The sequence below is a fragment of the Acanthochromis polyacanthus genome, chromosome 8, assembly GCF_021347895.1.
Source record: "Acanthochromis polyacanthus isolate Apoly-LR-REF ecotype Palm Island chromosome 8, KAUST_Apoly_ChrSc, whole genome shotgun sequence".
Classification (NCBI taxonomy): domain Eukaryota; kingdom Metazoa; phylum Chordata; class Actinopteri; family Pomacentridae; genus Acanthochromis; species Acanthochromis polyacanthus.
The window spans coordinates 36,470,159-36,486,708 of NC_067120.1; the positions used below are offsets into that span (position 1 = coordinate 36,470,159).

The window sequence follows — 16,550 nt, forward strand, 5'->3', positions numbered from 1 at the left end:
AGATCTGAAGAGTGGCTTCATCTAGACCACATTAGACCAGGTCCAGATCGAAACTATTTTGAATAACTGAATAATTAAAGACGAGTTAATCAGCTTGAATGAGAAAGATATTCAGAAAAACACACTTCTGGGTTAGCTAGCTAGTTTTCAGTCCTGGTAGTTTAAAGGAGATGATTATTATTCCATAATTTTTTTATGCTATGGAGAAACTCTTCAGGTGAACAGGGTAAAAAAGAAAAACAACATTTCTTCGAAAATATAAAAATAACCCGGTTGATTAAATAAAGACAATTATGTTGAATTACATTACATTGATTTAATCTTGGCAAAAAAAATTCTTGTAAATATTTTTTTTAAAAATAGTAAAAATCGTCCAAAAAAATCCTAAAAACATCTAAAATGATTCCATATTTATCAGTATAACTTGTAATATTTTCTTTAACCCTCTTGTCGGATCAAAACTGCCCCGTTTAACAGTTTGAAAATGTGGAATAAAATATATATTTTCACGGTGAAACGTCTGATGTTCTCATTTTCAATATTTTGAGTGAATGTTCTTGAAGAAAATATCAGAAGTTTTACTGATATATAAATGCAATCACTTTAGATATTTTTAGGATTCTTTGGAAGATTTTTACAACTTTTTTGAAAATATTTACAAGAATTTTCTTGCCAAATTTGGAGGATTTTTTTAAATTAAAACTTTCAAGAGAAACTTTTAAGGAATTTTCTTCCTGAAGGTTTTGCAAGTTTTCAGAAATTTGGGGATTTGGGGGATTGAGCAGGGCCTCATTAGCCTAGCCGCGCTAGACAACCCACGGCGTGATATTGCAAGTTTTTGACACTTCCGGGTTGGCTTCAATTCTGGAGCCAGATGCTACGTCCACTATATATACAGTCTATGGTTACCCTCCATAAGGCTCGAGGCTGGATTCTCCTAAAACTGGCCGGACCAATCACCATGAAGTGTAGAGTCAGAAGGCGGGCATAGCGAAGTGACGACAGAGGCGCGACGATTCTGACAGAAACAACCGGCGCACAATAAACAGTTATCTTTCGACTCGGCTTTGGCCACAGCCCTTAAAGATTTGAAGCTAAAATTCAACTTGAAAGATAAACAAAGGACGGCACTGAAGTGTTTCATTGAGAAGAAAGACGTATTTGGACTTATGCCGACGGGATATGGCAAATCCTTAATATACCAGTTGGCTCCGCTGGTTGGGAAGCTAATGGGACTTAGCACAATCCGCCGGTGCTCTCGGAACTACGTCAGCCTATTCGTTGCGTTGATTGGTTGTATACCTACCCAATTGCTGCAGAGGGATTTGATTGACAACCTTTTAGCCCGCCTCCCTCCCTGTCGAGCTTCCCTAGACCCTTGTGCCGTCAGAAACATGGGTGTAGCATGGCTAGGCTAGGGCCTCATAGGTCTTGCTGGGGACTTGTTGGTCTTGATTTAGGAGTTGGGATCTGGTGGTCTTGCGGTTGACCTGGGGCCTGTTTCATGAAGCAGGTTTAACAAACTCCTCGACTCTCTACTCTGAGATAGAAAACTGAGTTTTCGGTTTCTCAACGGCTGATTTGAGTTGGTTTAATCAATCACCTGTCTTATAAAATGTGCAGCACTTTGCAGCATATCTGGTTGTTTTAAAACACTAAATCAATAAAATACAATTGAAAAACAACTAATAATAATTAAAACTCATCATTTAAGTTAATTTCTTCTCAGTACCAATGGATTCAGCTCTAATTGTCCAGTCATCTAAATTATTTTATTTTAGAAGCTTTTCATGCATTTTTTTTGTTTAAATCTCAATTCTAAAAAAGGAAAAATTTAAATATAAGGCAAATATTAAAGTAAAGCTACAGTACAGTTGATTTAATCCTCTTTTGTTTGAATTTATTATATTTAGTTTTCAGTTTTTCTTCTCTCTGAACTGAAGTGGTGAAAAAATACACAGAAAATATTCATCTAAAGTTTAAAAAATACCTCAAAAGTAAATGTGAATGTACTTGGTTACTTTCCAACGCTCATTTTTTTAGATGTCAATAATATGTCAGAAAACCACCAAACACAATGGCGGATCTACCGTGATCTGATTGGCCACCCCGTGTGCCCACCCAAAATTTTCGTTGGAAATTTACTGATATTCCGATTTCCGACGCTCCTGAACGCGACTTCGTTGTCCGACTGCACCTGAATGCACCAGTGACGTTCGTTTGATCTTTTGATTGTATTTCGTTTGGATTTGAAGAAGCTTTGAAGACATTTCCTGATTCCGGAGGAGAAGACGAGCAGCTTTGTACCTTTGCGGTAAGAAGATTATGGCCGTTTCTCAGTGTCTGTGTCTGTCTGTACTTCCGTTCACACATACTCGTGAAACGTCATCATTGAGACTGCAGACCAGACTAGTGTGCATAGATATGAATCAGTAGATAGGCCACGCCCCTTTAAGCTGCGTGCTACAGCGAGGCTAAGCTAGTGGGGGCAAAGATTCAGAGCATAACAAGTATGCCGTCTCACTGTGCTGCATGCAATTACACACTACGTCATATGATTGAGACAAGGAAATTTGGAATGACTTTTCATAGGTAAGAATACACTGTAACAAATTGCTACTGCTGTGTTAACCAAGAGAACCTACTTGATTACTATCCCTTGCCTTAATACATTGTGGCTGACATGGCAGTAATAGTTCTCCACCATTCTTTGCTCTCATTGTAGGTAATGTCTGCTTTAGGTGAAGAAATCAAAGGCATCATTGTCAGGGCATTGCCAAACCTCTCTGAAGAGACTCAATTGCAACTGATTTCTAGGCTTCAATCTTCTGGCTTAGAATCAAAGGAAGTCTTGAAATATGTACAACAGGAAGACATGGCTGACTCAATACTGAACAAACAAGTCTCCCTTCTCTCCTCCCTTTCGTTCTGCTAACTACTATGCTGTAATCAGCAGCATTGTCCTCATTATTGTTAGCACCTCATACCCTTGGGCCTAGGGTGGGTAGAGCTCATTTACAGGTATCTGACTCTTAGTTTTGATAATGCACATCTAACTAATATACATACACTACTTCCACTTGAAATTAAAAGGTGTAATGGCTCACCCCATTAGCTTAACATTAGCTTAGCAGAGCTGGTGTAGCCGTATCTTACAAGGCATTTATCATTCTGACATTGACCTGTATGCACAAAAACATATAAATATAAGCATACCTCAAAGAAAACGTATGAGTCCAGGCTTTTATAAGTCTTCATCTTCTCCATTGTGTGGATGCCTGGGCTGTTGATAAGGTACTTGTGAATGAAGTACCATTGAAGATCTGACCACGTAGTAGGGTCGTTTTCCCATGATCCCAGTGCAATTTGGTACGGACATGACTGCAAACCAACCAGTTCTATTTTTTCTTTATACCGTAGCTTGGCTTTTGGCTCAAGATTTCCGAAATAATCACCAGACATTTTTCTCCGGGTCAAAACCACGTAGTTTCGGCGGTCAAATCACGGTTGCTAAGGACTTTGTGTCCCCCTCTTTTAATGGCAGCGTGCGTTGCTAAGGAAGGTGTGGTCACGTGTCCCAGATTCTGATGTCATTGCGAAAAGGTCTATCAGCGTGTTCTACTTCCTGGATAAAGTTTTCAGTTTGAATTGACAAACGGTTTAGGCAAACGCCCTAAACAACCACTAGATGGCAGTGCAAGCTCTCCTAACTGTTCATATACATAAAATAGCCACAAATGTTTAAATAAACTGACAAAAAAAAGTTTCAAAATATTAATATGCACCTCAGTGTTTTAGCATTTTAAACTAGAACAGAACACTGCTCAAACTCTTGGTACAGGACCTCACCACACGGGTCAAGAAGGTTTCCTTCTCATTTCTACTCTGAAGCTCTCCTTCTTCTGCTCAAACTGCTGACAAATGTTTCTGCTGCTCTAAAGTGTGGTCTCCAGAACTTCCTAAAAACTCTCAAAGTCTCTTCTGCCTTGTTGTTTTGTAGAACTGTTACAGAAAACCTCACTAAACCACTTGGAGGGGCCTCAAGATAGTCGTCCAAATGAAACCGTACAAAAACCAAACTAACATAACCCAAATGCTAAAGTCTCCTGCAGCCTACCAGAGAAGCTCTTTAAACAGAGAATCAGGACAGGAACTCTTACCTTCTGGACAACCAACGTTGGTTCACAAACAAGAACACAGAATGTGTCTGACCAAAAACCTCTAAAGACTCACTACAGCCAAGATAAAGACACAACTCAGCTGCCTCAAATCCACTAATCACTGCACACATTAGCACCATGTGCTAACTGTGCCTAAAGAACCACATTTACCAAGACAACTATCCAGTACAAAGCCACACATTAAAGAGGATTTTACTGCTGGAAGCTGCAAGCCAACACCTAAATAACAAACTAAAGCAACGGAGCCAAACCCGGTTCAGTGAAGAGAAGCAGAGGAAATGTTTGAGCTGCAGACATAAAGCAGGAAGACACTGAGCTGGTGTTCCTGATAACACCAAGCAGCCACCTGGACTGCCAATAGGAACACAGCTTACTGGAAGTCCAGTGGGCTGGCTTAGTGAAGGAAATTTAGTTTAAAGTTGAAGCAGAAAGTAAACAAAGAAAGTTGAAAACCACCTTCTGATCCCTGAAATCTCTGAGTTTTCACACAAAGAACACCTGAACATGTCAAACTGGTTCCATAGTAGAACTTTCACTGTAAAAATGTCATAGTATGGTGTGTTGCTAAAAAAACATTACGACTGGCTGTCTAGGGTCACCGAGGAGCAAAAACAGGACAAACACTGGTTTCCAGACTTTTGAGGTTTATTTGAGAAAATATAAAGAAGTGAGAAACATTTTGTATATTTAAACATTTCGCTCTACAAATATTAAATCTAAAGCTGTGTTTATTTACTGCGAGGATATAAACAGAACATACATCTATGTACAGAGCAGCTTCAGCCGCTGCTTCAGGAAACGGTGATTTCTTCGCCCTCGGACTCCGACTGTTTGCTCGACTCTGACGGAGAGGAAGGGCTCTGATGGTGATGATGGAGATGATGGTGGTGGTGAAGGTTCTGGTGGTGGAGGTGGCTCTGCTCCTGGCTCTCAGCCGTCGTCCTACCCAGCCGGCTGCAGAAGTCGGAGCCCACGTCGGTGAGGTCCGGGTGGGGGTTGGTCTTGGTGGGGAGGGTCTGCTGGCGGCAGCCTCCGGTCGACAGCAGCTCGCGTTCCTTTGAGTTCCTCCACTTCATCCTCCGGTTCTGGAACCAGATCTTCACCTGGACGGGACAAAACGAGCAGCAGCACGTCAGATATTAACCCGGTTTTCTAATTTGCAGCTTGTAAATCATCCTTTGTCCATATAAACAGACACAAAACAAACAAATCTCTAATCTGTGAAAAAAATGTGACTGAAGTAAATATTAAGTTGAAGTCCTAATGACCAAAATGAAAAAAATGACCAAAATGAGAAACAAAATGACCAATTGAGACAAAACAAATCACCAAAATGAGAAACAAAATGACACAAAGTGGTCAAAATGACACTGAAAATGACCAAAACAAAACTAAAATTGACCAAAATGACACTAAAACCGACCAAAATGACACTAAAAATGACCAAACTGAAACACAAAATGACTAAAATGAGACACAAAATGACCAAAATTACACTAAAAATGGCCAGAATGACACTAAAAATGATCAAAATGACACCAAAAACGACCAAAATGACACTAAAAAAATCAAAATGACAGTAAAATTAACCAACATAAGATGCAAAATGACCAAAATTGCACTAAAAACGGCCGAAAGGACGGTAAAAATTTTGTTTGATAAAATGTATTTACCTAACAAGTTTAAATATTAAAGTTAAGACCCAACAGTGCTGCATGTTATTTATGTGACTAAAGTAAATATTAAGTTAAAGTCCTACAATGTTATGTATTTTATAAATTTAACTCACCACTTTAAATATTACAGTTAAGGTCCTATTATATCAATAATCATATAAATGTACCTGACAAAATTAAATATTAATACTAAAACCCTACAAACTTCCACAAGTAATTCTAACATTAGGACTAAAATCCTACATTATTATTCATTAAACTGTATTTTTTAATTACTTGATGGCTATTAAATTTCTTTTATTGTTTCTACATCTTCATGTGCTCTATTTTATACATATGCACATATTTATATCTTTTATTACACTTATTAATACATACAAAATGAAAAAAATCTGTTTTTGCACAGATATAACAACTGCTGCTCCAAATGTCATATAAAGTCCTAAAAAAACTGTAACTGGATTAATTCTGATAATTTAAAGAATATATAGCTGATAAAAATGCAAAAATGTAGAGTTAATATTTTGATTTACACATACATTATCACTATAGTATTTTGCTTTTTCAGTATATAAGAAAAAAATGAAGAATTTGCTCAGTTTTATTCCAAAAATGTGTTTTTCTGCACTTCACTGATGATCCACTAGAGGGCAGAAAACACGAGTCTGACTGTAAACAGCTGGTTCTCTGTCGTTTTCTTTGATTCAAAGGGTTAAATGTAGAATATATGAAGAGATAAAACACTTTCTGTATTCACTCAGCTGTTTGTGTGCATCTCTTTTGTCTTTTTGTTTTCTACCTGTGAGTCTTTGAGTCCCAGCTTCCCGGCCAGCTTCTTCCTGTCTGGTTTGCTGATGTACTTCTGTTTCTGGAAGGTTCTCTCCAGCGCCTTCCTCTGCAGGTCGGAGAACACGGCCCGCCTCAGCATCCCCCTCCTGGGCTTCCCTCTGGGGGCCAGGGGCCACGAAAACGTCCCCGGAACCGGAACCACCGAGGAGGAAGCTGCAGGAACCAAACAGGAAACACTTAAAGTCAATTATTCAGTTTAAGGGCGTTCCTGACCAATAGTTAAAAAATATGGGAATTTAGCAAAGCAAAATCATCTAAAAGTAAGAAAACTGTTTAAAAAATAGTCAGATTTCAGCTAAATATAATGGATAAGGGTGTATTTAAGAGTCAGCAACAGATTAAACAGGAAGTGATCAGGATGTCAAGAGACCTTTAAAGATCCAGTTAAACCCTCAGAACCACAAAATAAGCAAAGAAAAAACAAAACACCATTTATCAGTCGTCAGATTGTGTGAATTGTGATTCCACCAGGAAAAGGAACCAGAAACAGGCTCTGAATTGTGATATTTTGTCAAAAACATCATATTCTTCTAGTCTTATTGGACAAACTTTAAGCATTTGAACCAGAATCTGGAACAAACTGAAGATTTTTCGACGACAGACTCAGTTGTGTGTCGCTCTGAAAGTAAGAGAAAGTTTTTTTCCTGCATATTTGTGTAATTATTTCAGTTTAGCCCCTGTGCAAAAAATGACTCATCAGTAAAATCATTAAAATCACATCATTTATCAGTCAAACTGTAAAAACCAGGACCAAAATGACCCTAAAAATGACTAAAACGAGACACAAAATGACACTAAAACCTGCCAAAATTAGACGCAAAGTGATCAAAATGAGACATAAACAACCAAAGCCTCACTGAAATGACCAAAATCATACAGAAACATGGTCGCAAATAGACACAAAAAGGACAAATATGTGATGCAACATGACCAAAAGCAAACATATCATGACCAAAATGACACTACAACGTACCAAAATGTCATAAAAAGTAAAAAACGTGACTAAAATAATACAAAAATGGCATAAAAAAAAGACTAAAATTACATTTAAGATGACTAAAATGAGATAGAAAATTACCAAAATGACATAAAAAATGAATAAAATTGCACTAAAATAATACACAAAATGACCACAATCACACAGAAACAGCTGAAATGATGCAAAAAACTGTCACAAACAGATGTAAAATGACGCAAAAATTACAAAATATGACACAAAAATGACAAAAAAATTGGACTAAAATGACTAAATTGAGACAAAAAATGACCAAAGTATCGCTAAAATGACCAAAATCATACAGAAACAGCAGAAATTACACAAAGATTGGTCGCAAACAGACGCAAAATGACACAAAAAGGACAAAAATGTGACACATGAGCAAAATGAGACACCAAATGACCAAAATGACACTGTAAACTACCAAAATAAGACTAAAAATGACTAAAATGAGACACAAAATCACCAAAAGAATACAGAAACAGCTGAAATGACACAGAACATGCAAAATGTGACTAAAACAACACAAAATGACACTAAAATGACTAAGGAAATGACAAAAGAGACAAGAAATATGACTAAAACGACACTAAAAATCACCGAAATGAGACACAAAATGACCAAAAATGAGACATAAACAACCAAAGTATCACTAAAATGAACAAAATCATAGAGAAACAGCTGAAACAATGCAGAAAAATATCACAAACAGATGTAAAGTGACACAAAAAGGACAAAATATGACACAAAAGTACAAAACATTTGACTAAAATGACTAAATTGAGACACAAAATTATCAAAGTATCGCTAAAATGACCAAAATCATACAGAAACAGCTGTAACAACTCAGAAAATGGCTGCAAACAGACGCAAAATGAGAAAAATGACACAAAAAGGACAACAAATGTGACTAAAACATTTGTTTTAACTCCAAGAAAGGCTCCCAAAGATCCCTTTTCTTCTGTGTTATTATCCCATATTTAAATTTCACTGATGAATATTAGTTTTTCTGTGCTCGTCCATCGTTTTTCGCCTCCGTAACGAACCCACCGGCTCCCCGTTTTCGTCCCCGTTCTGCCTGAAATCTGACGCTGAAGAGGCCAATTTGTCGAGCGCTGGAGACAGAGGCCGATGCTAATGAGGCGGCCCTCCGGAGCTCGGCTCACACCGCCTCTAATGAAGCATGAAGGAGGCTTGTATGGGCTGCAAATGCACAGAGAGCGCCGATTGTGTCCTAATGAATTGAGTGGAAAAGGCCGTGGACAGGCCGCTCTATTACAGCCCCATTAAAGGCTGTGGAGCTCCGGCCTCCTCAGCCGCATGATTACAGATGTTAGCACCAAAAACACTGGAAAGAAGGCCAAGAATCCATTACATTTCTGCATGTTAAACATTTTTTATTTGTGTATTTGTTGGTAATTTAATAGGATTTCATGTGAATTCTTGATATTCGTGAGTTATTAACAGCTGCAAATGACGCTAAAAATGGACAAAATGAGACACGAAATGACCACAATCACACAGAAACAGCTGAAACAACACAGAAAGTGGTGACAAACTGATGCAAAATGAGAAAAATGATACAAAAAGGACTAAAAATGTGACCAGAACAACACTGAAAATGACCAACATGACACACAAAATGACTACAATTAGACACAAACATCAAAACAGACAAAAACGACAAACATTTGACTAAAATGACTCAAAAACTTACAAGAATGAGACACAAAATGAGACAAAATGACACTAAAAATGACCAAACTGAAACACAAAAAGACCAAAATGACACTAAAAATGACCAGAATGACACTAAAAATTACCAGAATGACACTAAAACTGACCAAAATGACACTAAAAATGATCAAAATGACACTAAAAATTACCAAAATGACACTAAAAATGACCAAACTGAAACACAAAATGACACTAAAAATGATCAAAATTACACTAAAAATGATCAAAATTACACTAAAAATGACACAAAACGACTAAAATGAGACATAAACAACCAAAGCATCACCAAAATAACCAAAATCCTACAGAAACAGCTGAAACGACAGAAAATCACCACAAACTGATGGAAATAAGGTGAAGAATTCATTACATTTCTGGATTTAAACATTTTAATTTTTGTATTTGTTGGCAATTTATTTTTAGTATTTTTGGGGAGTTTTTTACTCTTTTTTTGAAAATATTTACGAGAATTTTCTTACCAAATTTGGGGAATTTTTTTTAAAATATTTTTTAAGGGAAACTTTTAAGAAATTATTGGAATTTTCTTCTTGAAGGTTTTTGCAAATTTTCTGAAATTTGGGGAATTTTTTTGCAGAACTTTTGGATTTTTTTCAGACAAGAAAACATTTTTTTTGGTGCCTGTAAATGAGGACAACAGGAGGGTTAAATGCAGATTTACTGATGCAAGTGTATAACTTACAGAGCTCAGAGTCAAGAAAGAAATCACCATTATGAGGTGTTTTTTGTCTGTTTGTTTTAACTTACACTTTATTCCAAAAAAGCTCAACTTTAAAACTGCAGCAGCTAAAAATTTCTCAATTTCCTTTAGAATTTGTAGCAAAATCTACAAAATTTTAATGAAAACATATGTAACTTGTAGGAAAGTGTGCAGAAAATCAGCAGGGAAACATCTATGTGGCATTTTTCTTGTTCTTTAAAGCTCTTGGCTGCTTCGTTTTTGCGGTAAACTGATAAAGCTGAGGAGTCAGAGCGTCTGAAGGGGCGAACAGAGATCTAGTGGGTGTCAGACTCTGACTAAGTGGGCTGAAAGCGGCTGAAATGTGTGTGGTTTTGCCTCCGATTGGTCACGGCTCCGGGGGCTTTGTGGGCCGGTGGAGGGGCTCGGTGGGAAAACGACGTGCCGGGCTCCTGAGCTGGGAAGATACCCGCCTCGCATTTAGACCATGACAAACGGCACTAATATATTTAAAGCGGAACAAACCGGACTAATTTGTAGATTAGGACAACTGGTGCTAATGTCAGCAGTCAGCAAGACGCCTAAAGAGGCCTTCAGACAGACGGATCCTCAGAGGACAGAAAGATGTACAATAAAAATCTAATTACACTAGACTTAAGAGAGTGATTTATTCCATGCTATTGGAGCTAATTAAGAAAATGTTCCAATTTATGCATCTAAAGTGAGTTTTAATGTGAAACTAGTTGCTTTTAAACTGAGGTCTGGGAATTATCAGCAACTTCTGAGCTACAAATATGTGAAATTAAAAGCTGTAAAATTAAGAGAAGTGTCTCCCTTCTTCTTTAATTACAGCTGAGTGCATAATATAGAAGAGATTTAAACGCTCACTGCCTGTAAAAAGCTTTTTCGCTTCACTTATGGTAACCATTAAAAGTCAGAAAGAGCTTTATTATTCAGATTTTAACATATTTATGCTAAAATTTAAAACATCTAATGTGGTTTTACGGCTGTAGTTGTTTTCACTCTGTTATATTTTTTAAAAAATGGATTAAAAATGCTTAAAATTACACCAAATCAGCTTCTAAATTATTTGATTTACATTTATGAGGTCATGTCAGACAAAAAAAACTAAAAGTTTTATGTGGATGTATGAATTAAATAATAAATGCTGATTTTTCTGGCTGGTTTTATTTTGAAATTATTAAAAAAACATTTAAACTTATTAAAATTGACTCTATTTTTTAATTTTTCTGAAAACAAAGTGTAAAAATGATCAAACCACCTCTTAGCAAATCAGAAATTAAAAGCCCGCTGTCATCCTTTTATTTTATGTATTTTTATTACTAATTAATATATTTTTTTAAAATAAGATATATTTTATATTTTTTAGTTTATATAATTTTATGCTTTCATCATTTTTATTTTATTAATTTTTAAAAATGTCTTGGGTTCTTTGGTCTCCGGTTTTTTAGTTATTTTTCTGTTTTTATTTTTTACATTTAAACCATCTTATTATCTTCTACTAGTCAACTATAACTGATCGCATTATGTTCAATATGAACCTCTCTTTAAGTAAAACTGTAAAAGTTTACCATCTTTAGACCCTAATTAATCTAAACGTACCTTTAAATTTAAATGAGTCGGGTAAATCTGTAATTCTACTTCCCTACAGGACAGTATTTGTGTAGAAATATCATAACTTTATTATTATTTTCATTAAATGGCCATTAATTGATTGTATAGACACAGAAAAATGAGAAAAATGACGTCTTGTTTCGTCTAAAAATCAAATATGTTCAGTTTATTGTCACATGTAATAAAGAAAAAACATTAGAACCTCACAAAACAGCAAATTTCGATGTTTTTTTTTGCTTTAAAAGAAACAATTAATGAATGAATAAACTAGTTAATGATAAATCTTGTGTTACAGATAATGAGATTAACGGCCCCCTGAGCACGACAGCACATTTACAATTCATCTGCTGAATATTTTCTTGATTAATCATTTAGTTCTTTGGTCTATAAATGTCAGAAAACTGTGAAAAATGTCTTGTTTACTGTCATAAAGGAGGAAAGAAAGCAGAAAATATTCACATTTAAGAAGCTGGAATCAGAGAATTTAGACTTTTCATGAAAAAAAAACACCTAAACTGACAGATTAATGATTAATTATCTAAATACTTGATTAGTATTAAAAGCTAACAGCTATAAATAATTGTTGTTGTGTCTCTTTAGACCTTTAACTCGACTTTATGACTTCCTAGAAATAATAATAATCACTTCATTCAGAGGCCCTGAGGCCTGCTGGTGCTTTCAGGCCTCTACAGGCCTTTTTAGTCTTTTATCCAAACCTGTGCTCACATTTAGAGGCAGAATAAAGCAGATTTTATGCATCTTATTGCAACTAGAGGCGGATATCAGAGTGAGACTGAAGCCCAGAATACAGAAAATGTAATAAAATGCACATGAAAAAGTGTCAAAAGGTTTTAACAACAAAAAAAAAATCACAAAATGAGCTGTAAATGAATAACTTACCTGTGAAATAAGAGGCTCTGATGAAAGGATGAAGAGTCCCGTCAAAGAATGGCAGAGGGAAGGATTTGGTCTGAAGACTCTGAACTGAAAACCACAAACGCTTCAAAATCAGGAATCTGGTTGAAGAATTACTGCTTCTGTCGCATAAAATCACTATTTTATATTCTTTATTTACCTAACTGCATTTATTTTAACTTTAAGGATAAACATTTCTTTTCAAATTAAGATTAAAACATGAAGATTTTGCATAAAAACATATAATATGAATAGAAAATACAAGAAATTGCAAAAATCTGTGAAAAAAGCAGTAGAATTTATATATTTTAGCATATTGTGACAGTTGTACTAAAAAATGAACTACCATCTAAACTCATACAACCCCTAAAATAACCAGTTATTGACAAAAAATCCAGTACAAAATGAAAAATCAGACAAAAATCCAATAAATCTTCACATTTTCTGTGATTAATGTTGAATAAATTAGAGTAAAATGCATTTAAATTTTACTTAAACTGGATTTTAGATGCAGAATTTTTACTTGTAAGGTGTAAAAATGGTACTTTAAACTAAATTAGAATATTTTTATCCTTTATTGACAAATATAAAAAAATATTACAATTATAAAGTAAAAATAATGCTAAAAATATCCCAATAATAACAATAATAATAATAATAATAATAATAATAATAAATTATATAGTCAACATTTTATTATAAAGTAAATAAATATATTTTTGTGACCCACCGCTCCGTGTTGACGGGGCCAGGATCGCACTGACGCCGAACTTGAGGTACCCTGAGTCGGCGCAGGCGGTGTGCGGAGGTCCGGGGCTGCCGCGGTTCGGAGGCCCGGAGCTCTGGAGCACTGACCGGTCTGTTCCGGGTCCAGACGCCCGGGGAGAGGAGCCCGGCCCGGGACTGAGCGGGAGGACGTCGCCGGGACTCCTGGAGGAGAAAGTCCGATGTATGTAACCGACGGGCTGCAGCCGGAGCAGATCCTCCACCAGGAAGCCGGAGGGCAGAGACCGGTTGATGGGAGAAGAAAGACCCGCCGGGGGACGGAGGAAGCCCGGGTAGAGGGGCGGCGGCAGCGCGCTGCAGGGGAACATCATGTCTGGAGGAGAAGCTTCAGTCCGGACCGCAGCTCTGCAGCCCTGCGGCCTGTTAGACCCGTTTTATACCGCAGACCCTCCAACACGCACCGACACGCACACCCAGCAGCGTGCACGAGCCCACATGCACACGCAAAAGTTGAACTTCTGCGCGTGAAGCGAAGCTGAGAGTCAGACCGCCCCGGAGCTGAAACGTCTTTATTCTACTGAGGAGAAGAAACCAGATGAATTCGTCCTGCAGGAGTATTTTAACCACATCAGGAGATATTGAGCAAATAAAAAACGGAGAGTAACAGGTTTTTATACATGAGAACATTACAATAAAACTTTTAGACTGAGGTATTTGATCTTGAACAGGTGACCAATGATGAGTTTCTTGTCTGGGTTGATGCCGAAATGAGTTTTTCAGATTAAAAGTCCAAAATCAGCACCACTTCAATAAATACATGGCTACCAGAGAAGAATACTAATTTACTGATTTAGATTTAAGTTGCAAACATTGTTTAAATGATGTTGCCTCAACTTAATATTGTATTTTTTTAAATTATCACTCTTTTTTGCATTACAGTTGATTTAAACTGAATTTAAGTTGAAGTAACTTAATGAAATTGCCTTGATAATGACAATTTTCTTGACCTTGAGGTAAAAATTTCAAGTCCTCCTCCCCCACCTACTTAAATTTGGAGCAATTTGATTTCCTAAATTTAAAAACTTTCCTAGTACAGAAAATCTTCCTGAAATACTGGTTGGAGTAACTTGATTTTTTATGAGTAATCAACTTTTTAAAAAAATTGTGTCTCTTTGTGGTTGTTTTGTGTCTCTTTGTGGGTTTTTTATGTGTCTTTGTGGTTGTTTTATGTCTGTTTGTGGTTGTTTTGTGTCTGTGGTTGTTATGTGTCTGTTTGTGGTTGTTTTGTGTCTGTTTGTGGTTGTTTTACGTCTCTGTGTGGTTGTTTTACGTCTATATGTGGCTGTTTAATGACTCTGTGGTTGTTTTACGTGTCTTTGTGGTTGTTTTGTCTCTTTGTGGTTGTTTTGTATCTTTTGTGGTTGTTTTGTGTCAGGACAGTTTTTTATATGCATTTAAAAAACACACAACATGTTAATCCTTCCATATAAAACATTCATAAGAACACCAATGAACACCAATTAGACATGAGAATTTTTTAATATGTCGTGAGTTTAGCACATAAATGCCAATGCTGTCTGAATTTTTTTGCAAAATAAACAGTCAAGTGTAAATAATGATCAGCAGATTGATCCAATATGAAAATAATTGCTGTTTGTGGTCCTGTTTGAAATAAAAATAAATTAAAATGCTGCTGACTCACTGATGCATCAGTAATAATATAATATCTATACATTATATTCATCATTATTACTTCTTTTATGACATTTTCTTGATTTCACCTCGTATTTCCTTTTTATAATCAGGACTTTTCCTAGTAAATGAGTATTTCATGCAGTGATGTCAGCAGTCGCCTGTCATTCAGCTCAGACTGAAGCTTTTCCATTTAAACCGACTGGACAAGTCGCAGATTTAAAGTTGGCTTTGTTCTGCTCAGCTTTGATCACAGCGACCGTCTGAGTGTAAGAGCTCAGAAACACAGAACACCCACCGTCCCTGAACGCCCCACGCTCACCGCCACTCAGAAAACCGAAAAGCTGCAGCAGGATGGAGGCTTTCATTTGGTGCTGAGCTCAGTTTGTGCTGTTTATATGTTGTTTATTTGTTGTTTATACGTTGTTTATTTGTTGTTTATATGTTTTTATAATTTCCTCTGAGAAATGTGACAGGTCAGGATCAAAAGTTAAACATATTTTCTGTTGCAATTTAGTTGGATTTGAACATTTAGTGGTTGTTTAGTGTTTTTTGTGCTTGTTTTGTTTTTCTTTGTGGTATTTTTCTGTCTTTCTGTGATCGTTTTGCAACTCTTGTGGTAGTTTTTTGTCTTTTTATGGTTGTTTTGTGTCTCTTTGGGGCTACTTTGCCATCTATGTTGTCTTTTTGTGTCTATTATTGATAGTTTTTCATCTCTTCCTGGTTGTTTTGTGTCTCTTTATGTTCAATTTGTGTCCACTTTTGCATCATTTTGCATCTCTGTTTAGTAGCCTTTGTCTCTTTGTGAGCATTTTTTTAAATCTATTTTGGTTGTTTTGTATCTCTTTGTGGGCACATTTAGTCTTTTTGTGTTTGTTTGTCTCTATTTTTAGCAGTTTTACATCCATTTGTGGTTATGTTTTGTTTCTGTAGGCATTTTTTTTTATCACTTGGTGATAGTTTTGTGGCTCTTTTTAGCTGTTTTATTTCCATTTGTGGTTATTTTGCATCTCTTTATGGTCATTTTTTATATCTGTTGCTGTTTTGTGTCTATTTTTTTAGTTGTTTCATGTCTCCTTGTGCTTATGTTTTGTCTCTTTGTGGTTGTTTTGTGTCTCTTTTTAGCTGTTTTACGTGCATTTTTGGTAATTTTGCATCTCTTTAAGATATTTTTTTCACTTTGTGGTTGTTTTGCATCCCTCTATTGTGTTTTGTTTTTTAATCTCTTCAGCATTTTGTTGTGTCTGGGTTCCTGGTACATCTTCTTCCGGTCATTTTGTGTCACTTTGTGCTTGTTTTGATTCTATCTGTGGTCATTTTCCCCCACGTTGTCAATCTTTCATGGGCATTTTGTGTCTCTTTATGTTCAATCATTAACATTTCACACTAAACAAAGTGGCATGAATCTGCAGGTTATTTCCAGTTTGTTGCTCATCGTCTCTTTG

General features: G+C 36.2%; 1 protein-coding gene across 1 annotated transcript; it reads right to left on the bottom strand.

Annotated features, from left to right (window-relative positions):
* Nucleotides 1–4,808: 4,808 nt before the first annotated feature.
* On the bottom strand, nucleotides 4,809–13,886 carry LOC110966202 (homeobox protein DBX1-B-like). Its single transcript, XM_022215497.2, has 4 exons — nucleotides 13,418–13,886; nucleotides 12,673–12,756; nucleotides 6,657–6,859; nucleotides 4,809–5,284 (listed from the first exon to the last, which is right to left on the bottom strand). The coding sequence occupies exons 1-4, from the start codon at nucleotides 13,782–13,784 to the stop codon at nucleotides 4,973–4,975; spliced, it is 966 nt and encodes a 321-aa protein (XP_022071189.1). The 5' UTR covers nucleotides 13,785–13,886; the 3' UTR covers nucleotides 4,809–4,972.
* Nucleotides 13,887–16,550: the final 2,664 nt, after the last annotated feature.

Bases quoted from the DNA above. Each gene is read 5' to 3' on its own strand.
- LOC110966202 (XM_022215497.2), bottom strand. From the start codon at position 13,784: ATGATGTTCCCCTGCAGCGCGCTGCCGCCGCCCCTCTACCCGGGCTTC. The intron at 6,860-12,672 runs GTAAGTTATTCA...TGGTTCCTGCAG, and splicing joins CAGAGCCTCTTATTTCACAG to CTTCCTCCTCGGTGGTTCCG. The intron at 5,285-6,656 runs GTAGAAAACAAA...TGTCCCGTCCAG, and splicing joins TGGGACTCAAAGACTCACAG to GTGAAGATCTGGTTCCAGAA.